Source organism: Equus quagga, chromosome 2 (assembly GCF_021613505.1).
Source record: "Equus quagga isolate Etosha38 chromosome 2, UCLA_HA_Equagga_1.0, whole genome shotgun sequence".
Lineage (NCBI taxonomy): Eukaryota > Metazoa > Chordata > Mammalia > Perissodactyla > Equidae > Equus > Equus quagga.
Window position 1 is genome coordinate 143,042,181 of NC_060268.1, and position 15,671 is coordinate 143,057,851.

The following is a 15,671-nucleotide window of genomic DNA, read 5'->3' on the forward strand; positions in this document are numbered from 1 at the left end:
AGTATTCAAAAACTTTTAAAAAATTACTATTCATAATTCTGAGAAAGCATGTTTTGATCAAAATGTTCTGGCCCTTTATTTGCACTAAAAGGAATGTATTTCTCATGAAAATGAAGCATGATAGTAAAACCTCTTTGCTTAATGGAATCATGACTACTCTTTTTTTCTGGTTAAGACACGTTTTAAGTGAGTTAAAGTCCTGGCAGAGTCTGTTATGGTTCATTGGGCTTCATTATTCTTTGAGTCATGTAATTAAATGATCACATAAAATAAAAACGTGGCAGTGCCTATCTATCAAACGAGTTCTGTGCTTTCACGGACCAAGAATCAAATGCCAAGAAGTATGCATCTTATACGAGCGCAATTGATGTTACAGTGATTCCAATGAATAAAAAGATGATTCACTAATAAGACATGTAAGAGAGTTTCTGGGACTCTAGGTGGCCACGCATTCTTGAGTTCTTTAGAACCTGTTTCAATGTCATATTGTCAGTCATATGGCACGCTTCTGAGAGAAGAAAAACCAAGGTACAAAGTAGTGACATCCAGATAAAACTAATTGATATTAACTAAGTGTCATTTTGTCAATAGCATTTTTTTACAACACGATTTAATCAAAGTAACTTGTGGTTGCAATCATTCACAGGATGATGAGTCAGAAGAACTTTTCCAACATGAAATATACGTCTGCCTAAAGATGCAATGGACCTTCCATTGTTGGCTTTTGCACTCAGCTCTGTTTGTTATACACTCATTACATCCTGCAGTCACGAAGGAGGAGTATTTAAAACAATTTTTTTTTCCCCTCTGACTATTGCAGCTGCTTCCATCAAGCAATAAAAGTTGCTAGAGAAATCATATATACACATACATGTAAAATTAGGGAAACAAGCTCCTTTATTGCCCCGATTTAAAATAAGCTCAATCAGTAGAAGAGAAAAATGCTATAATATACAGCTTGATGAGCAGCTGAAGACAAGAATATACTCAGACATAGTTTTAGAATTCAGGATATATCTTACTCAACGTTTGAATGAGATGAAAGACATTTCTCCTCTTATTTTTTCTAAACCACTGAATGAATAAGTGGAATTTATGTGGGGGAATGTAACCCAACATAGAGAGATATATAAATTTCTTAAATACAATCCTGAGGCTTTAATGGCAGAAAAAGAAAAGATCTTGCTCCTGTTTAATTCTAACTTATGAAATGGTATCATTTTGTAAACCCTAATTTGTAAGACTTCTAGGTTAAAAAGATATTTTTCATAAGCCAGAAACATAATTTAAGTTATGCAGAATTGATCAACAATCATCCTTTAGTAGGAAAACAAACATATCAACCGTATTGCAAAGCAAAAATTAAACTATATATTAATAAAATCACAAAGATTAAATTGAGCAGCATGTTAATTTATATCTCACAGGTCTAGGGAAAAAAGACATTGAAAGTATTTGAAAAACAAGAAACAGTCTTACTCTTCACGGTCGCTGTCCGGGTACAGTTGTAAAGAATAGCCAGCTCCCCAAAAACTTTTCCTGGACCCATGGTGCATAGCTTCACACCTTCTTTTGTAACTTCAACCTTACCATCTGAAAAGAAGAAGAGAAAACACATGGTTTTAATTCTCTCTCAAGCTTCATCTCATTTGCTTCAGTTTCAATATGAGCAGTAATAGGCTCATTTTTAAAAATGCAAGGAAGTTACTGAGTAAAACAAAGTCATTATGAAGATGCAACACAAGAAATGCAATAAAATAAGTAAGAAATCCACATCCTTTCTTAAATTAATCACTGCTAAGAAGATCTGAGATGAGACTGAAAGAAAGCACCAGAAGAAGATGGAGATAAAAAAATATGAACGCATGGAATTATTCCCGATGCCATATTAGAAAACAATAGTAATTCCAATTTTAATGTTATTTTGAATCTTAAAGAAAACTTGAGTGAGTACCTTTTCTACAGCACAGTTCACATTTGGGAATTCTCATTTGAGTAAGGCAGTTATTATGGAAAGGGAAATTACTTTGACCCTTGGGCATTGCTTAATTGCAGCTTATGGTATCTTTTATTTTTATACATCTTCTCTGACTTTTGCAAGACCGTTTTATCTGCCTCAGCGCTGCAACACTGACCGTAAGGAAAAACAAACCACCAGGGTTGAGGGGGAAAAAAAAGAGACTAGAACTGTTTATGTTCCACAAAGGACTTGGGAAATGAAATGCTAGAGAAGGAAAAAGCTAAGGAAACACTGTACACTCAATATACATCGTTGGCTGCAAGTAAGGAAAATGCTATTCATAAAGGAAATGAAAAGATACATTTTAAAAAGTCATAGCTCTGTGCACCAGAAATTCCTTCATCTGACACAGCGGGGGTAAGAAATAAAAAGGAAACACAATCTATTCTAGACTTAATCCTCCCCTTCTATTATTCCTCCAAAAGTTACTTATCCACGATCTACAGAAGAATAGGGCTTGGCATTAGCTAGTCACCGAAAGGATGTAATGCTATCAAGTCTTTGCCAAACTTCAGGCATTCATGCACCAACTTCATAGTTGTTTATTTATGTGCTTCCTGAGTATTTAACTTTGTAGAGTTTTGGCTTTAAATTCACTCCCTTTTAAAAATCAACCAAGTTTTACCTAAGCAATAATATTTGTAAAATCACAGTGCTGATGTGCTAATTAATTTCTTCAAACACCTATTGAGATAAAATCTTAAATATTAAAAAACCTTTTTAAACAGTTTAATCCATGTACCAGTGATGCAAGATCAACCCTTCAGAGGATATTGTTCTACCATGAAAAACCATTTCATCTAAATGGTATCAATGGAGAGAGAATTCTATATAATTAGGATAAAACTAAGAGCCAACAAAAATCTACTTACTGTTCAAATTGTGTGTATACCCCCTCTGTGTGTAAAGAAGCTACTCAGGAATGAACAAATCCACCAATTTGAAAGGTTTGGAAATACTTTCTGATGCAGGTATGGTCACTCAAAGTCTAGGTTTTTCATGTCTTACTTCTTGACTCAGGAAAGAAAACTCTTTCTTGGGATAGGTTTATCAAAACCAGCTCAGAAAATTCATATTTTCATAAGCTTCACATGCCTCCCCACGGCAATTCTCCCCTATTTCTGTCAATGGCAAGCCTATTCCCCTAGAAATTTCCTCTGTCACAAGACTAAAAGAGAGGTTCAGATTACAACATAATTAAGAAATTTATACATCATTTGAAGTCAGACCAGGAGTTGAGTTCTGGTTCTCTTATCTGTTCCTTACTAGCCTTGTGACTTTGGGCAAGTTGTTCGTTTCTCTATGACTCTGTTTCTTCATTAATAAAATAGATAAAATAAAAGCACCTATCTCATTGGGTAGTTGATAAAATGAAATGAGATAAAGCAGGTGCAATGCTTAGCACAGTGCCCAGCATATAGGAAGTGCCCAATAAATACCAGTTCTCATTACTGGTATTTGTTTCATTGTATTTCTTTCTTATCATTTAAAAGATGGTAGGGCTTATTACACTGAAACACAATTACCATCATCTATTACAGAAACCAATCAAGGTCCATTTGGGATAACAAGTTTGTTTATTTATTTATTATCATTATCATTTTTTTGGTGAGGAAGATTGGCCCTGAACTAACATCTGTTGTCAATCTTCCTCTTTTTGCTTGAGGAAGACTGTCCCTGAGTTAACATCTGTGCCAATCTTCCTCTATTCTGTATGTGGAAGGCTGCCACAGCATAGCTTAATGAGGTGGGTAGGTTCACGCCTGGGATCCAAACCCATGAACCGTAGGCTTAACCATGACACCACCAAGCTGCCCTGATTTTTATGGTTCTTTTTAAATGGAAAGTATTTGTTTCAGATTCTCTCTCCATGAGGGGTTGAGGAGAGAACTTCTAGGTCCAAATCAATATCACACCCAAAGAAGAAAATAAAATTTCAAGAAATCACACTGATCTTCCTGGCAGACTACAACATCTGTACTCTTCTGCACTTGGCTATGCCCAGTCAACATTTGATGTAGTATTGCTGCGGCTACTGTAGTCTTATGGTGGAGGCTCCTAAGAATAATACCAGAACAACTTTCCAACATATTCTAAAATCTCTTTGACTTAAAGCACTAGCTTCAATTGTATTAATATAACCAAGAGCAAAATGAACCATGCCTAGAGACATTTGATGTCTAACTGATTCTGTACGAGTCTGCTCCTCTGCTCTTTGGGTCCCTCAGTTAAAAGTCTTCAGTGGAGTAAGACCACCACTAGGAATCCTGCTGGACAGTTTGAGAGTTATGCCTTCTCAAACAGCCAGCCTAAACAAAGGATGAGAAGGAACATTCGGACTGTTGTTTCAGCTCAGTAATTTCTAAAAGGAAATCTGTGGACCCGTCACATCAGAACTAGCTTATGAAATTCAGATTTTCCCTCCTCTGGGAAGTTGTAAATGTTCCTTCACCACAACGACAACTCTACTTGGTCCTACCACCTCTTACGTCCCTGAAAGTCCATGCTCAGATAAGCCCTATCTGTTTTGACTTATAGACAATTAACCCTGGAACTGATCATGTTTCATTTTCTCACATGACCTCTAAAAGGCTCACAGCCAGAATTTTGTAAGACTCTGGGGCTTAAAATTTGTGCACAAACTCACTTCTGGTTCCAACTAATTTGCCTGATCTTATTTTATATTTGTCTAATTTCCTCATGTCTAACTCATTTTTAAAAAAACACGGGTATACATAATTATATATGAATAATTAGTGTTGGTAACAGAAGGTTGTATCCCATATTAATAAGAATAGCAAAAAATAAAAAAGACTTGCTAAAACAGATTGTATTTGAGAAACAGAATTTCAGATGTAAAACATCTTTTCCAGGTTCAATATATTCACAATAGCCAAGAAAGTAAGGGATGTGATCGCATATGATAGATGAGAATGGTCCAAAAAGCACTGTATTTTTTTTTAATGAACAGACAGATCTAAATGGTAAACAGAAACAGTGTTGGTAAATGTTACCCTGAGTCATAATTTGATCACTTCTCCTTCCTCATACCTGTTGTGTGGATGCGGAATAATTTAGGGAGGACCTCCAATTGGGTGCTAAAATGTTACATATACACACAGCATTATGAGAGTTTTTTCAGAGACATTTAGACATATTCTAAGTTCCAAGAGCCCATTAAAGAGAGTTATCAATGTGAAATGTGAAATTCGTTAAACCCATTCATTATGCCACACACCAGCCTTGAAGCAAAATTAGAAGAGATGATACATTTACAAATGATTTCCAAGTAGGGACTGCGTGGTTCGCTTAAGAAAACTAAGAATAAGATAGTCAAAAGTTTACTGCATATACCTAGTGGCCCCTATTCCCACCTCTTCAACTTCCTTTAAAGTATTAGGGCCACCTTGAAGCCACTCCTAGTCTTACGCTCCTTTTTCTCACTCTGTGGCTTCCTCTGAGATTTGTTTTAAACTGACTCCACTTGCATAGAAAGTAAGAAAGCCTGAGTGTGGTTATTGTGGTGGTGAGGGAAGGGATGGGGGATAAAATAAATAGGGGCAAAAAGTCAAGTGGGTAGACTATATAGCATTCTTCTGCCAGAGCTTACAGCAATGTAGAAACAGCCCAGCTTGGAGGTTTTTATATAATTATAATTTGCTCTTAATTTTAGGAGCACATTTTGATGAATTTACTTCAGGTCAGCATTGATTAATGTAATTTCAATTTCTTTAAAGAAATAGAGATTCATTAGTATTTCTTCATGACTCTTTCAATATTTCAACTTAATTTCATTTCTAATTATGCTAGATTTCAAAGTTTTTGTTTTTGTTGTTTTAGAGAGTAGCAGAAAGACATTTTAAGAACATCCTAGTAAAGTTGTAGGTTTTTCCCATTATTTTCCCTGACTAAACTCAACAGTGACTAGAAGTTATTAGAACTGCTTCTGGGGAACTAATGATCATCTAAATTGTGGTTAATCTATATATTCTGCTTCTGCTCTTTCTATTCATTTTTGCTTTTTCAAAAAATGTGATACTATATAGGTACTATTTTTACTATGCACTATGTATACCAGGAAAGAAAAGTAAGGAAACATTCAAATCATTTTTATTCAGATTTTGCTAAATTGTTAAAGTTGTTTGCATGAGAGATGTTGGGACAGTTGCCTGAGATGAGCTTTAAGGGTTATTTACACTTTCATTCAGCTCTTTTACCACTCCTCCCATTAGCATGAATAACCAAAAGCTGTATCACAGTAACTTCAGTGTATTTTTTCTTCTACTTCAGGTACCACATGCCCATTTATGAAACGGAATGGGCTCAGTACCAAGTCCTAAATCTTGCCCCTTTGAACAGCAATCAACCTACCTCCTTCTTTTTGGCACCACAATTCATATACCACCCTTGTGAGATGCTAAGCATTGAAAGATCCATTATATAGCATTTATACTATTGTCTATCTTTTATAAGAATCAGTAGGCTCTATAAATAAAAGAAATTGAGTTTACAAGGAGACTCAAAATCTTCTGGCTTTATCTTTATGAGTTTTTCACTAACCTGTGGTTTGGTGCCATAAGGACTTTCACGATAAGGCAAATCAGCTTAGAGATTTATTACTGGTAGGCTGAAATAGAAAGGCTGGCAATAACCGAATTATAAACACTCTGTGCTCAGTTTCCACAATCTTGGTTGGAACATTCAGGACAACTTGATTGGCCATTAAAGGGAGACAGGTGTTATACCAAAGGTCTTGTCTAGACAAGGTCTCCCATCTCTTTCTTTCTCTAATCTGTTTGACTATGCTTTCATGATTTTGTAGGTTTGAGACTACAGATTTTACGTTTTGTATTCTCTCATAAGGGTTTCTGTAGCTGCTAGATTCAACAGGAACATTCAACATTGTGGTAGTCGAACTGTGTTTTCATCATCAGGGTTGTATTTCCTCAAGGAAAATATTTTTTTGTATTTTTTATTTCAGTTTTATTGAGATATAATTGACATACATCACTGTATATGTGTCAAGTATACAGCATAATGGCTTTACTTACATATATTGCTAAATGATTACCACAATAAGTTTAGTTAATATCCATCATCTTACATAGATACAAAAAAAAAAGAACTTCGTTTTCCCTGGTGATGAAAATTTTTAGGACCTACTCTCTGCTTTCTTAATAGATTAGAGATACTATTATATCAAACTTGCCTTACAGGGTCATTTTAGATTGGGGGTGATATCATCTGGGGAAGAAAGAAATTGACGAGGCTGCTATGGGCTAACTAGAGGGGAAAACCATCCAGTCGCTGGGGACAGATTATCTTCTTAGATATCACCCTTGAAGCTATACTTTCAGTCAGTCATTTATATATGTCTTCCTTAAGCCAAGATAAGAAGGAAAAAGATGGCTTCACTGTGAGATGCAAGTTGGTTCCTGAATTAAAGAAGGCAGCATGTCAGCACCCTATCAGTTTTCTGTTTAAGACTGCTTTCCAGTCCAAATGGATATGGTCTCTCTGGATCTAAACTCCTGCTTCTTAGATGAGGTGTTAATCTTGATGATTGAAAATCATTCTTTGGCCACTGAATAAAAGCCCGTGTGAAATTGCCTATTTTAGTATTATGTATCCCTTCCAAAGTTTGCTTTACCTACTTCTAGTTGGGTATTTTGCTATTAGTTTCTCATTAAACATACATATATATAGGGTTTTTTTTTCCCCTAAACTATTTGTATTATCATAATTTCTTTAACCATCAGATTCTTAATAATACTTTAGTTAGGACCAAGCTTCCCATTCAAAGAAGTCACTATTCTTTGATATCATCATAGTAATAATTCTTACAGGCAGCATACAAGTACTAGTTATCCAAATGGAATGAAACAGAATCTGAGGTGTAAGAGGTTAGCTGAGGTTGAAGCCACATGAGCGAAGACCTTTGTTTCTTCTCCTTCAATTATGCAAATGTGATTTCCTTCCTGGTCATGACTGCGGTAAACACACTTGACACAATTTTTCATTACACTAAACTACAACAGATTACAATAGACATTGAATATAAAATAAAAGTCACAGTTATCCTTGATAATGAGAGAATCAAAAATATAAATGAGATATCCAGAACTAAAAATCTGACCTATGCAAAAAAAATAAAAGCATCATCAATATGCACATAAATATACCAGAACTTCACTTTTTTTTAAATCTTTTTTTAGCTTTCTAACTCTGAGATACATGACGTACATATATATCCACAAAGGAAACCTATGTGAGGAAACAGACTGAAATTTAAGCAAATTCAGATACAGAGAATTATCTGAACCATCAGAAAGTCTGAAGTGAGCAATTTATATTGCACTACTCCTGTCCTTGGAGATATTTAAGGAGTAGAGAAGATACTAATCCTATTGTAGATGGGTCAACAATTTATTGGACATGAAGAGGATTCTGGAAGGATTTTACAAGCATCATTATTCTATAATCTTTATACGAATTATGCTTTGAAATCCTAGCATTTTAAAGTATACAGAAAGTACTAGATAGATGTCCATGGACTAATTTCAACTTCTAGTGATGAAGAAAGCTAAAGACAGGCCAGAGAAGAGATATGCACACACAGAAAGGGAAAGGGAAATAGACTAATCATTCCCTGAAGAAATGAGAGTTGAACAGATAATGTAATTGTCTCAATTAAGTTTATTAAGCTTAATTCTAGCAATGCATAATGCATTCCTGCTCTATTATTTCTATAATACATGAGCATCTTCAGTTAGCCCAAATAACGGATGGTTATTTCTGTACTTCCTCAGAGAGAGGCAAACGACAAGAGTGCAAATACCAATGCCAGACTGATGGACACTCATTAATAATTTCTGTTTTTGTTATGTTTTAATATTAAGCTTGGGAGAGTTTATGATTTAACACAATGGTTCTCAACTGGAGGCAATTTTAACCACAGGGATATTTGGCTAAGTCTGGAGACATTTTTGGTTGTCACGACTAGAGGAGTTCCACTGGCATCTAGAGGGTAGAGGCCTGGAATAGTGCTCAGCATCCTGCAATGCATAGGACAGCCCCACAACAAAGCATTATTCAGTCCTAAAAGTGAGTAGTGCCAAATCTGAGGAACTCTGATGTAAGGTAAATCAATTCATGGACAAAACACTCTGCATTTAAAGGGAAAATTTTGATTTCCTCTGTTTATTATTTTAACCCTCCACCAAGCTATAAAACTGCAAGTTATAAAAAAGGTTAACACCAGCTTGCCACATTTAAATAAATCATGTTGACATTGGATTGAATAAAGCCATAAAGCTACTTTACTGAATAATTTTCCTCGGCAGATGTCACCTGAAATAGAAGTTATTATAGACATTTTTGAAGCAAGACTTATTAAGAATATCCTACTGATGTTAGAATGGCTGCCTTTTCCTAGATATACTTGAGAATTTCAGATCCTGGCTCTACCATCGACTGGCTGTGGGATCATAAATAAGTTATCTAAGTCTCTATGCCTTGATTACCTCACTACAGATTTGGAGTAATAGTAACTTATTTCATAGGGTTATGATAACTTAATTAGACAGTGCATGTGGCAAGACAAAGAATATACAGGTTGAAAGCAGTTCTTAAGGAGGAGCTTTTTTTTTTTTTAGAAAAAATGCTTTGGCAGGTAGTGTTAAGGCAAGAGAGGCATGCCCCAAGGTCTTGGTTCATAAAATGTATGAATGGGAAAGAGCAGAGTGATAAATGAGCAGAGGGAGTGAAGAGAGAGACAAGATGAACAAGAAGATGGAGACTACAGAGAAAGAGGCCAGTAGGAAACCCTCATATTGAAGAGGTTCCAGGATTTTAGTAAAAGTGACATCTAACATACAATATTCAGTTACTTGTTGCCAGAATTAATGTCCTACCTTTGTCTTCAAATTAGTCTACTTCACACTAATTTCTTGTATGAAGGGTTTGGGAGAAGATGAAAGCTTGAAGGAAGATCTATTGCTTGGATATATCAAAGAACAGAGAGGCAAGGAAGTAAAAACTGAGTGATAATGGGGAGGTGCAAAGCAGGAGATCTGGGAGTAATTGCATAACTTATGTAATTACCAGAAACTAAGGACTCGGGAATTTGTGGGAATTTAAGGGAGGACATCAGTCGTTTCATAGGATGTCAAATAGGTACTTAATCCAATTTCATCTAAGGCTAGAAAGGTTTGAAAAGTATTCACTGTCAAGACAATGATGCTTCAATGACAGATTATGTCTCCTTTGTCCCAGTTCATCTGACACCTCTGTTTAGCTTCCAAACAGCTCTTACAAGGCAGAAGCAGGAAAAGCTTTGAAATCAGAAGTTCTCAGCTGATAGTGTGGTTCTCACTGCTCTTAACACATCAGACCTTGTGGCACTCAGTGTCTGCCTCAGCGCGATGGGTGTAACAGCTTCACAGGACTAACGTGTAAAGTTTAAGTGAAAGAGTGGTGTGTGATGAAGCTTTCTACAAATATTAGTATACACTAAACTAACTGAAGGAACAATCATTGAATTCTTGCAGTGTCTGGTTATAAACAGCAGGGGCTTAGTAAATACTTATTGGTGAATAAGTTAGAATGTTCGAGAAAATGACCAATACCACGATCCTGCTCGTGGGTTAGCCTTAGGATTTCATTTTAATTATATTGCCTATATCGTCCAGAAGAACAAAAACAGTAATTAAAAAGTGTCAATCCCCCACTCCAGTTATTAAAAGTATTTGTGTACTGTAACTTATTTCACACAGTAATACAATACATTTCTCACAATGAGAATTTTTGACAGGTTAAACTATCTACACTTGATGTGACATACATAGTTTTTTCCTTTTACAAGTGATTGGGTTTCTCTAGAGCATGCAGCAAGCACTTATCTACCTTCACATTTTTTTTAAAAAGCAGAGGAAGAAAGCACAAAAACAAAGACTAATATCATACCCTGCCAAAATTCTCTAAATAGCCATAAAAAGATGAAAAAGAATGCTTTCAAATTTACTGTCTCAAAAACAGTTGTACAAATGGCCTGTTGCAGGCTGGAAGTAAGAGGATTTGGTTTGAAAGTTACTCCCCATACAGAGATAATGACCTCCGTCTCTGGTATCACTGAGAACAAAGTAAGGTGGAATTAGGATAATATTTTAACAAGAGAAGCTCCGCGTGGAAGAAAAGTGTCAAACACTCCTTTAGTTGGTGGCCTGGGGAAATGATAATGAAGTAATGCATAAAAAGCTTCATCAATTGATAAATGGATAAACAAAACGTGGACTATTATTCAGCCATAGTAAGGAATGAAGGGTTGACACATGCTACAATATGAATGAACTTTGAAAACATGCTGAGTAAAAGTCAGTCAGTCACAAGGACTGCATATTGTATGATTCCATTTACACGCAATGTCCAGAACAGGCAAATCTATACAGACAGAAAGATTAGTGGTTGCCTAGCACTGGAAGGGATGGAAGAATTAGCATGTGATGGCTTAGGGGTACAGGGTTTCTTTTTTGGGTAATGAAAATGTTCTAAATTTGACTGTGGTGATGGATGCACACTGTGTGAATGTACTAAAAGCCATTGAATTGAACACTTTAAATGGGCAAATTGTGCTGGATTGAATTATATCTCAATAAAGCTGTTAAAAGAACAAGGACTTCATACAGGAACATAGTAACTGCTCAATTATAAGACTGGCCATTAATGCCATTCACAATGTCATATTATCCTCAATGAGAACACTTAAGAATCAGAGATGCTTTGGCCTCTCATTCTTCTCCAAATAACCCCTCTCCTACTCTCTTTAGGAAATTCCTATCAATACTTTTCATCATATGTGACCTCATTTTTCTTCCAAAATTACCATCAATCTCTTCTTAACTTCACTCTATAACTAAGGACACCAAAATCTTCTTTAAATAACACAGTGAATGACTCCAAACACTTCTTACTGTCAGCACACTTAATCCACCCAATTCTATTTATTCCTCAACTAAAACCCTACCTTAAGGTCTTGTTCACAACTGACATAGCTTCTTTCCTGGACTCCTTGCCACCAAACTAGACAGCAAAGAGAATAGAATCATCTTCCTTGAATATTATTCTGGTAAAATATCCCCCTGCTAAGAAATTCTGCAAAACACTAGTTTTGCTGGGGTCAAAATCAAGTTGTTCTCATTGTGTATCCAGACTTCCCACAAACTGGGATGTTCCCTAAATGAAGCTGACTCTGAATCTTCATCTCTGTCATTTTCTTATTCAAACTTCGCGGTCTTAACCTAAGAGAATTCAGGGGATCTGTGAACTTGGACAAATATATGTACTTACCTTCATTTTTACTAGCCTCTAATTGAAATGTAGCATTTCCATAGTAACGAACCATATTAGTTTAACAGTACTTGCAACGTTGTCACCAATGGAAATTATACTTTATGACGGCTGTTTATCTTTAAAAATTCTTTACACTCATCGCTCCTTCAAACTCATGGTAGTTATTAGATACACTGTTAGATCTTATTATTTAATGTGTGAAGAAAAAATATACAGCTGTTAGTAAGCCACAAATTTTTAAATTATTTTAGTTATTTTTTATATACTCGGCTTCCTTGGTTATCTAAAGTAGCCAATTTTACGTACTTAAAAATTCTCTGAAAGGAGGTGCCTAGAGATCAGACTTCTACAGGGTTCCCTGGCACACAAAAAGATTAAGAACCCCTGCTAACTGAGTGATATTCTAGGTTCCACATAGAATCTTACCATGGTATTAATAACTATTATTTATGGTGCAGAATTTGTCTGAGAAAGAAGATGAAGTAGACCAAAAAAAAAATATATATACTAGTTGGTTGAAGTACTTGTTAGAAGTCCAATATCATGGATTCTATCTCATTGCTTGCCAACGAATGCCAATCGGTTCCCTGGCCATCTGGTTTGCCTTGCACCTTGGAGAGTGATTAACATCTCTTTGGTCACAGGAGGGATGGAGGAAGTGTTGGCTCTATCAGCACAAATCCAATAACAAAGAAAAAGGAAAACATACTAGATATATTGCTTAAGTGAAAACTATGAAAATATAAACTTTATCTTGGATATTAAAAAAACACTTTTGTCTTATCACATTCATGTTAATCATCCTTGTATTCTATTACTAAAGAACATTGTAAAGAAACCAAATAGATTTAAAATATTTAAAAGGATGTGAAGTTCTACCTAGTCTTGAGCAGCAATAAATTTAAGCAGCTAATTTCCATAGAAAAATATTATTTCTAATGACTTAGCACTGCCCATGAATAATTTGTCCCTATCTAAAAATGTCCTAAATCATTTATGCTTTGAATTCAAGCACCTCTAAATGAGATTAAGGTCTACATTTCTTTTTCAGTTTTTCCAGATTTTAGTTCATCCACTGACTCACATCGAGAACAGACAGAGTTTTCATTTGAGCAACTAGTTGCTTTTTCTTTTATAAACTCTCTCCCACCACTCCTACACCGCAGAGAAGTAAATAAAAGGAATTTACGCTCTGCCTCAAGAAATGATGATAATGACCAACAGATTCAAAGTAAAAGAATGTGTTTTACAACGTGAAGATTATGAAATAGATGTTAAACTAATGCTTTGCTTCTGTCCAATAGACAGTTTTACATGAAAATTTGGATATAAAAACATACACAAATAATACTATAAGAAAACTCTCATATCTAACTTATTAGGATTCAGAATATAGATATAATCTAGAAGACTTTTGGTGCAGTGTGGTTTTAAATTATGGTCAAACACTAAGAAAACACACTGTCTTGTATATCGCGGCAGCTTCACAGGGAAAAATTATGTTAAAGTTCACTAGCCCTGGGCCTTTATTTTAATGTTCACCTAACAGACTTTGAAGTGCTTGGTCTCTATTGGGAAACTTTAAAGTCATGAAAGATGGCATGGGGCCAGTTGACATCTCCAGGATTACAAAGTAAGAATAAAATTAAAGCTCTTCAGTGAGATGAAGACAAAAGAGCTTACATAAGTCCTTCACATTTCCCACATATTTTATTCATTACAAAGCACAGCAAAATCAGACGGCTTTTCCTGTGCTAACACTATCCTGTAGAAATGAGAAAACACTAGAAGCACAGGACTATTTAACCCCATCTTGGGCAGTGTGCATGTTTGAACACAACTAAAATCCAGTTGCTACAGCAGATTGTTGGTGAGTAGAACGCTTAAACAAGTTCTGGAAAATATTGTGCCCAATAAAAATCAATGCATCATAGCTACTTATATTAGAGAAAGTAGCTTAAAAATCAATAAAGATTTCTATTTTCTTAAAAAATGTCATTGGTATATATCAATCAAACACATGTGCTTTTAATACACTAAGAAGATAATGGCATAGAGACAGATCTGGGTCGTCTTTGTTGTGCTGTTTATTGGCTGCAAAAAGATATTACAAGCTAGCACTCAATAAATCTATTGGATAAATGAATAAGGATCACCCTCTCCAGCTCTACAGGTAGAAAATGCATTCACAGTCCTAAGAATGAACCTGGTTGAATTTCAAAAGCAATACTCTCTCCTTTATGTGGGTTTCATGACAGTATCAAAATGAATTAAAAGCAGGGACAGATGACAAATCTCCAGAGATGGTCCACACCTGCAGTGAGATACATTTAGAGACACAGACCAGAGAACAAATGGAAGTCTCTACCTGATGGGAAAACATGAATGTCAACTTGATGAAAGATTCCATGTTTTCAATAGGCAAGAAACATATTTTCTAGTCTCTCTCTGTGCCCAGCATAAATGTATGATACCCTCAAAGACATTAGGTCCTGGGTTGAACATGATTATCTATCCATGTTAATGAACAGCCATTTATAACCTCAAGGTTTGTGGTCATGTGCCAGAAGATAATGAAATGTTCACTAGAATATTCTAAATAGACATATTACAGTTATTTTGCAATTCCACCTAGGCATGTTGCAGACAAGTCTTCCAAAGTAATTGTAGCCATGAACTGAGTTAGTTATGACTTCCTAAAGAGACTTGGACAAAAATTCAAGCCCCATATATTATGTCTAGCTATGGGGTGATGTGGTACACAGAACACAAACATTACATTATAGAAGGTGTAGGTGAAGAGGGAGGAAGAGTTGGAGAAAAGGCTCAGACAGAGGAAAATGGAGATGGTGGGTGAGTGAATTGTGGAATAAGCCAAGTGAGATAAGGTTAAGGAAGTAGGATCAATGTAGCAAAGAAAGGGTGGTAAGTTAAGGCATCAAAAATAACAGTTCAGTATTTCTGATTACCTAGAGTTCTGTGTTGGCCATTAGGAGAACTCTTTTTCAGATCTCCTGAAAACTGGTCAGAGCTGAACCTACAGGGATGTTAACTCTTGCTGATACTTCTTGGTGCAACTCCTTATGTGCAGAGCCCAAGTGGATTAGTTGTGTTGGTCAACTGAATATTCATAGTCATTGGGACAAGAATGGGGTGGGGTTGGGAGCGATATCAGTTACCATCACATCCACATTCTCTTTTCCACTCTCTACATCCCAGAGTTGTTTTCTCTTGTGGCTTCAAAACCTGACTGGAACTAATGTGAGGCTACTTATAGTCTTTATTTGGCCTAAATTACCATTTG

General features: G+C 35.7%; 1 protein-coding gene across 2 annotated transcripts in view; it reads right to left on the bottom strand.

Annotated features, from left to right (window-relative positions):
- The window catches only part of PRKG1 (protein kinase cGMP-dependent 1), a 1,186,718-nt gene that overhangs the window by 762,662 nt on the left and 408,385 nt on the right, over positions 1–15,671 (bottom strand). For both annotated transcript variants that reach the window (XM_046653608.1, XM_046653607.1), the window contains exon 3: positions 1,480–1,593. In XM_046653608.1, the coding sequence (XP_046509564.1) occupies positions 1,480–1,593 (114 nt within the window). The remainder of the gene's footprint in view (positions 1–1,479; positions 1,594–15,671) is intronic.